An 8904-nucleotide genomic window follows, 5' to 3' on the forward strand; every position below is an offset into this window, starting at 1 on the left:
TATCTATGAATATTGACAAAGAAAAACATATATAAAACTGAGGTTAAAATTACAGTTCTATAAAAATTAAATTTATGTATACAATCTTCCCCTCCAGTGTATTAAGTACATAAACTAAGAAATGTTAAAAACAAATTTTCTTTCTTAAATGTTCCAACTATTTTATAATACAAACATTATAATAATTATAAATTTAACAGGTTTCCCTTCTATTGCTTTAATAGTAAATTTTAAAACATATATTAGAAAATTTATTATAGTATTTACAAATAAAATGAATAATTAAATAAGGTTTATAATAAAGTTCCTATTTTGGGGGTAACTGCCTAACTGGGCTAGCTTTTCCGGAAAGGCCGAAGAGGTTCTTGCAATAAGGTATATTGGGTTTTACATTTCGTTAGAATCAGATTCAAACAACTTCGTGTCACTCTGACAACCTCAAATTTTGTTCCTTTCTCTGCCCAGAAACGCACGAAGGATCAAAATGCTTGTCTTTTCCTCTCTTTAGTGGTTGGCAATTAAAAACACGTGAGTGTAAGAATAAATAGAGTTGGAGTGTGAGTTTCACACTAAAGTTAACAACTTCCACCATTTTTGGGTGGCTTGGAGAGTGTCATGGTGATGGAGGGAAGAATCTGTGAAGAATTAACGCCAAGGTATTATGCCCTTTGCGGCATTGGAGGAATGCTCAGTGCTGGCACCACCCATCTTGCTATTACTCCTCTTGATGTCTTGAAAGTCAACATGCAGGTGCATTTCAATTCATTTCATTGTGTTTGTTGTTAGCCAACTTGTTCCACATATTGTGTTTTACTTTGTTTTGATTATGTGAAAGAAATGGATAAAAAAAAAAAAACTTGGGAATCACTTTTAAGTTTACACTTTTGTGACACTTTTGCTATAGCAAAAAAGTTGAAAGATTGGAATTTTCGGGCTGCCCTTAATTATATAGTATGATATTGAGATGGGATTATGACTTACGGGATATTTTGTCACTCTAATGTGTAGAAATGATAATAGTTGATCATGTTGTTGGTTTGATCAAATGGTGTTGTTACCTGTAGGTGCATCCAATTAAGTATTATAGCATTTCCTCTTGCTTTACTACTTTATTGAGGGAACAAGGGCCTTCTGTTCTATGGAAAGGTTGGACTGGCAAGTTCTTTGGATATGGTGCTCAAGGAGGATGCAGATTTGGTCTCTATGAATATTTTAAGGGGGTTTATTCCAATGTATTGGTAGACCAGAACAGGAGTCTTGTTTTCTTTCTAAGTAGTGCTTCTGCTGAAGTGTTTGCCAATATAGCTTTATGCCCTTTTGAAGCTGTTAAAGTGAGGGTTCAAGCACAACCCTGTTTTGCTAAGGGTTTGTTTGATGGCTTTCCAAAGTTGTATGCATCAGAAGGCACCCGAGGGTAAAGAAAAATTCGATACTTTAGTTTCCTATCTGGTGTGTTTATGTCTTTTGGGGATCTTTATGGTGTGATCATTTATCTTCTATTCTATACTGTTTGCAGATTCTATCGTGGACTAATTCCACTTTTGGGTCGAAACATTCCATGTAATTTCATAATCTCTTGAACCTTTATTAATTCTACACTGGTTAGGGTAATATAATTATCCTTAAAAATCAAAGAGAAATCAGTAATATTTTCGCATCTGTATGCTGGCATGGCTGCCAATCTATCCTGTGCAATCTACTGACATTATTAATCTTTCAGAATATTACTGAAATCTTAACATTCTGCTTTCTTTATGGTTTATGTTTTGTATCTTTAACATTCATGCTCTACTTAACATCCAGAAAAATTTTCCTTTTCTTTTGTTAAATCATTATGTTATTTTACACATTGAGGTTTTGGCTACCTATTTGACCACTCAGGTTATAGGCATTATTTGCCTGCTGATTAACAATATAACGAGAAATGTTTATTGATAAAATAACAATAGTCTTCTTTCAATCTAAGCACGCTGAGTATTCAATTATACTTTGAGAGTGAGTATTCAAATATACATTGTTCCAATTTGGGACTATGTTCTTGAAACAATTAATTTTATGTTCTTGAAACAATTAATTTTACATTCTTGGATTAGCATGGTGATGGAATGTGTAGTTTCATTGATGAAGAGCTATAACACTAGCTATTGTCCATAAATGAACTGAATATTAATATTCTGCTTATTTCTTGAGCAGTTTCCATGGTTATGTTCTCAACATTCGAGCATTCTGTTGATTTTTTGTATCGTAATGTTGTCAAAAGAAAAAAGGAGGAGTGTTCAAAAGTACAACAACTTGGTGTGACATGTTTAGCTGGATATGCAGCTGGATCTGTTGGTAGCTTTGTTTCTAATCCCGCTGACAATATTGTATCTTCTCTTTATAACAGAAAGGCTGATAGTCTCTTGCTGGTATTTGTTTCTTTACGAAACAGTTAAAATACTTCCTTGAGATAGTTCTTTGTTTCTGGCGTCATACTAAATGTGCTCCAATTATTTTGTGCACAGGCTATCAGAAAAATTGGGCTGGCCAATCTATTTACCAGGAGCCTTCCTATTAGAATGATGCTTGTTGGTCCTTCTATAACTTTGCAATGGTTTTTCTATGACACCATCAAACTTTTAGGTGGCCTGTAAGTGTTAATATTACTCCCTAACTTTTACTTTGCTTTGTAGTTTTTTCCTCCCTGTTTTATTTAATTATTATATACTAATTTTGCATCTACCAAGGCATTTTGTATTTAGTCATAATTATATTTCATAATGTACTCTCTTTCTCTCTCTCCAAAACCAAAGGAAGAGAGCAGACTGGAGAAGGATTTAGAAAATTACTAATTTAATGGAGAATGTAACTCTTTTACTAAAACAAAATGTACAACTCAATGTAGCAGCAATTTGGTCTGAAATATCTATAAAAATTTTCAGTTCACAAAAGTCTGGATTTCAAATGTTGATACTTCGGTTCAAAGATAGTCACATTATTAGAGAGGCTTAGTAAGTTTGGATCTTGATAAATTGATAGCAGAAACTCAAACCATGTATGTGAATATTTTGTTGTCCACATGAACAATATCTCATTTGATACCGAGTGAGGAATCATATTCTTGCTTTTGCATGCATTTGTATTGTGTATGATTCACACTATATTTGTATCACGCAACAGTTTTTTGTCTTCAGGTCTTGACTTACGCTGGATGTGCTATATTTTAAAGAGTGAATGAGTCATTTGCATTAGGCTTTGCTTCAGAAAGAAATAAACTTTATCTTTTGGCACCAGTATATAAATGGGGATATATGTCTAAATTTAATGTCTAAAACATAGAAAGCAACAATTATATAAACAATGTCATCAAGAGATAGCATTATTTGCTTGAGGGGCTGAGCAAACTGTAAAGATATAAGCACAGCAGGTCGTGAAGTAGCCTTTAATGGTTAAGAATACAAAATATGATACCTTTGATCTCTTTCTAATTGTAAGAATATTAAAGAAGTTTGTAACAACAGGCTATGATCTTTGGCTTTTCTAACTTGAGCTGCCTTTATAGTAATGTAGGGAGCGTATAGGTGCGTTTAACTCATCCAATCTATTTTATGACTTGCTATTTAGCATACCAAAAATTTGAAAAGGCTCTGTTGTAGTTAAGCAGGTTGATGTGCTAGGGTTGCTGTAGTGAAGGTATTAAGTAATATTATAGATAAGATGGCTCATTAAATTATACTATAATGTAAATGTAATAGTGATTTTCTAGGTTTATCTATCTTAGATTTATGCTGTCTTAGTAGTACTTTTTATATTGTTCTATTTAACAAGTTCAGAATCAACCCAAACATCAATGGAATCTAAGCCTTTTGTTTCCTATATTTATGTTTATTCACCTTGACGATCAAAGGAAATGATGTGCTGAACTAACATAACCTTTAAATACATATTCTCTATTTTTTAAAATCAATCTTTGTTTTGAAACCTTGCAGGCCAACTAGTGGTGAAGTTAAAACTGACTTGAGAGATGGGGCAGGCTAGATTCAGAGAAATACTAATCTGCAGTCACACTTTTCAGCTGACTTGTATGATTGCAAGTCATTTTATACTACTTACTATACACTGGAGCAGTTTTGTGGTAGCTTTTGTTTTCTGCTGCCATTTATTCGTTTTGAATTTGTTATTATAGCTTTCATTGAAGCCTTCAGAATTTGGTTACCAAAAAGAACAAGCCCATTTATATTCTCACGTGTAGTGTACTAGCATACTAGGAGTTACCCAATAAAAAGGAGAAAAAACAGATTTACTAGCAATGTTTGTCCTAGCAATTTTACCAGATAAGTTTTTGTAGCATGACACTTTCTATGATCTACTTTTCAACATTCTCTTGTTTTGACATTATTTGAGTATGGTGTTTTTAAGTTTTAATATCTAAAATAATAAACACTTCACCACTTTTAGCAGTACTTTCATTTGTGTGTAAATTTTAGCAAGTGAATCATAGAGGAAACTATTATTGGAGCTGTAAATAACAGGAAGCTCATGGCTCACGAGCATAATAGGCAATAGCACATTGTGAGGGAGCACATTGTGTTGTCACCATTCACCAGATGTCCTTAAAAGCTCAGCGTGACATGGTTTGTAATTGAAGGGGCAATATCACTATCAGTTTATGTGACATGTTGTCACACTATGATGTCAATATCAACTTTGCTTTCAAGAACACGTTGGGTTGGTCCCGCTTATCTACCGTCCGTTGTTAACTCAAGATTCATGATCATGTCTTGCCATGTTGTGGCCTAAAGAAAGGGTGATGGGTCCAACTCAAACAACTCTCAAGACAAAGACAAATAACTGAATGGTTAATACCAAATTAGGAAGTCCACGCCATAAGCTTTATGTTTATATCCTACTGCGCCCAAAAATAGTAGTACCATGCAAGAATCCTTACCCTCTCTTTGAATTCATGAGAAAATGAGTGTACTAATTCAAATAATATCCATTTTTTCTACTTTGTTTCTAAGTTAAATTCGTGACTTTTCCTTTTTAAAAGCTGAGGAGTGATTCAAGGAAGCATTCACGGGATTCTTGTAAAGTTGTTACTTTATTTAGTTATTATTTTGAAAATGCAACAACAAAACTGTTGTCTGAGAGTTCTTTTTCTGAACATGTATTTGTATAAGGTAGTTTTCGACTACCGTAGTGCTTCATGGATAGCCATTGAATATATTTTTAATGTCAAATACTGCTAATTGCTTCAAAGATACCTTTAATCTGTAGCAAATGAAAAGAAAAATGTTAATTACACAATTTATAAGAGTAAAATAATAATAATAAAAAAGGTAGACACACACCTACACCTATAGATGTAAATCATCATATTTTTGTGTTAAATCAGCCTATTGCACAGAGTGTTTGAATGAGTGAAAAAAAAAATTGTTATGAACAGTTGTACATTTGCATATACTCTCCTGGCAAGTGACTGGGCAGATACATCTTGGAGAATCCACCTGGAACTTAATTAATTAGGATTAATGTTCAGACTAACTAATCTTATCCCAAAGCTTTTAGATCTCAATGTTTCCTATTAGACTGAAATAATATTTTCTGTTGGAGATCTGCTACATCAACTTAATTCTTTTGAAATAACTACCATTAATACCAAACTCTCTTTAATAGATTTTGTTTTATTTTTTTACATTAGCAAAGACTGACTTGTTTCTATGCACTGTGCATAAATGTGACTCAATTAGTGTGGAGATTGTATGGCCAGCTAATTTATTTAGTTTTCAAACCATATTCTTCATATGAAACATTTCATTTCTCTCTCTCTCTCTCTCTCTCTCTCTCTCTATATATATATATATATATATATATATAGGTTTAAAATTTTGTATAAAGATTAAGCATATGAGTGATATTTTATTTTTAATAAAAAATATTGCTTAATTTTTTATTGATTTTTTAACCTGTATAATATTGTGTATGATAAAAATTTATATACTGTAAACCCTCATAAAAAATTGTAACATTTAATATTGTTAATGCATTAAATTCTATAAGTTTAAATAAAAAAATTTATATATAATTTCTTATTTTGTGTAATATTGTATAAGTTAGAAATTTGATTTTTTATTATACTTTTCATTTAAATAAAAAAGGAAGTTAGTTGTGTATTCCATGGTAATCAATAATGTCCCATGCTTGATGCTTCAATTAAATAGTGTTGATATAATGACAGTAACCTAAAAATCTCATCCCAACAGAAATGTATCAGTGAGATGAACAGTTGTGCCTCAAAAGTATTTATTACTTTTTAAGGCTTTCCCCCTTCTTTTTAACAGGAGAAAAGCAAACCCATCATTGACAATAATAATATTTTGATTGCCCAATTAGCACTTGCTGGCATCATTGTTAGTACCTATTCTCATATACTTCCAAAGGCATTTGCTTGTCAGCCCCTTCATTTCTGTTGCATTGTTTTTGGTTAATATAAGACATTCATGTTAGAGATTTTATGATGATAAATTTATAGGTAATATTATAAATAATTTTTGTTTTTTTAGTTAAATTCAAAGTACATAGATTATTTTTTTTAATAATTACTTTTTATTATATGAGTAATTAAAATAAAAATTTAATTAAGAAATGATGCTATATATATAATTAAATTTTGTCATTTTTATTTATTTTTTGAAGAAGATAAGGAGGATAATAAAGAGAATAATTGTAGGTATAGATGAATTAAAATCAACTGTTTTTTGTTTACTTCTTTTTGTTGTCTTTTAAATAGAAAAAATGTTTTAGTAAAAATAATGTTTACCCTCTTAATTTCAGTTTTTGTTGTTGAAACATTAATTTTTAAATTCAAAGAACATATAAAAATTATTTTAGATATATATTATCATACCTACAACATACTTGGTAACAATTATTTTAGGTAAAGTAGTTATTTTTAAAATTTTCTCCAAAATTATAAAATGAAATTAAGCAATTATGTTTTTAAAAATAAATTAAACCAAATACATATCAATTTAAGTAAATAGAAAAAAGTTCATGACGTAAAGTTACAATGAAGTTCAAAGATGCAAATAGTTTATAAATTGAAAAGTCTCCTACTTTAAACTTTTATATTATGATTGTAACTCAGGTATATATATGGCATGCATAATTACAACATTGTAAAATACAAGAAATTTGTCATCGATGATTGTATTGCTTATTCTATGAACCTCATAAATATAAAAATAATAAGCTATAAGAGAGCAGAAAGAAATAATTGTATAATATATTGTATTTTTTATTTTTAATTATAAAAATATTTATTAAATAAATAAATTTTATTTAAATTTTGTAAAACAAATCATATAAATGAATGAAGATTGAATTTTTTTTTGCACAAATTTTATCTTTAAATATTTAGTTAAATTCCACTGGTTTATACTTTTAATTACAAGAAACTAATTGCATTAACTTTAAAAACTAACTTTTTACAAAAAACTAAAATTAAAATCTCTCTCTCTCTCTCTCTCTCTCTCTCTCTCTCTATATATATATATATATATATATATATATATATATAATATTTAAGTCAATAATATAATTTTATTTTTTTCTACTAAAATACGTCAAGTTGTATAATTTGGGCACCTTAGGGTCCACATAGGAGGCATAGTAGGATTATGACCCTGAATTTACATATACATAGACTCATTATGGTGTAATTAAACAGGCATGAAAGCACCACTTGGGTATCTTATTCTGCCACGCCATTGCATGCAATGTTTGAACCCTCTTAAGTTTGACATTTAAATGGAAGAAGCAATGAGCTGAATCTAATGTTATGTCCCACCAATGTTTGACATTTACTCGGAAGAAGCAAAGAATTTGTGGCCTCCATCCCTTTCCCAGCTGCCAAGTTTGGAGAAAAAGCTGTCTTGAATCTTTATTATTCCTTCCTAAGGAGAGGGATTCATTACCTCTGTTGGACGATCTTGTGGACCCTTTCCATAAACTCTAATGGAAGGAATCATCTTTCAAATTTATGTAAATACATATCTACAAAGTTTAATATACCTCATATATAATTGGATTCTTTAATCATAATGATTACAATTTGATTTTTATCGTCTATTTGAAAAACAATTATAAAAATAATTGAACGTTATTTAGCAATTTTTGTATTTTTTACATCGATTGAGAGAGATTTTTTTGTACAGAAAAGAAATAAGATTTATGTATTTTGATGATAAATTATGATCAATGACATGTGGTGTGAGACCATTCTTCAAACATTGGTCAGTTAAGGAAGGAGGGTATTATAGGCTATTTGCCAAACTATCTTCTTCCATGATGCCAAATTCTCATAGGTCGTAGCCCATTCTTAAAAGTTCCATAGCAACCAACAAAAAATAAGAAATAATTTGTGAAAATTCAAGCTTTTTAAGTTTCTAACATTTTAAATACTATGCTTTCAATTTTAATCGATGTTCCTAAATAATTCGTTAATAATCAGTTTTTTATTCGGAAGTTTGCTTATGATTTACCCTTTCACGAGAAGCAAAGGTGTGATGCTGTCTACAGAATCCAACCAAAATTAAGAGCAATAATAACAACACATTCCAGAACAAAAGTCTAGTTAGGACAAGGTTACTACAACTGGCAAAAGCTCTAAAGCTTTACCCATTTTGTTCTTTATAACTATATTGACCTGAGTCTAGGACTTTTTCTAGTAATCTCTATGAAAGGTTATTTATGACCCATTAACATTATGAAACATGTAAATAATGTTTTCCAGCTGCCCACGTGATTAAATGAACCAAGATGGCTGCTAAGTGATTAACTAATCAAATAGGATGGCTATGGTTTATATATTTGCCACTTTTTCATTGTTAATATATTTTAAATTTCTTCCGATTAAAAGTTCCA

The 8904-nt window shown here is 30.4% G+C and overlaps 1 protein-coding gene across 1 annotated transcript; it reads left to right on the forward strand.

Annotated features, from left to right (window-relative positions):
* Positions 1-399: 399 nt before the first annotated feature.
* Positions 400-4401, forward strand: LOC113869434 (mitochondrial phosphate carrier protein 1, mitochondrial). The gene is made up of 6 exons (XM_027505754.1): positions 400-750; positions 1065-1414; positions 1517-1560; positions 2194-2408; positions 2505-2629; positions 3969-4401. The coding sequence occupies exons 1-6, from the start codon at positions 616-618 to the stop codon at positions 4015-4017; spliced, it is 918 nt and encodes a 305-aa protein (XP_027361555.1). The 5' UTR covers positions 400-615; the 3' UTR covers positions 4018-4401.
* Positions 4402-8904: the final 4503 nt, after the last annotated feature.

The sequence above is a fragment of the Abrus precatorius genome, unplaced genomic scaffold (genome assembly GCF_003935025.1).
Source record: "Abrus precatorius isolate BTA unplaced genomic scaffold, Abrus_2018 Scaffold6, whole genome shotgun sequence".
Taxonomy (NCBI): Eukaryota; Viridiplantae; Streptophyta; class Magnoliopsida; order Fabales; family Fabaceae; genus Abrus; species Abrus precatorius.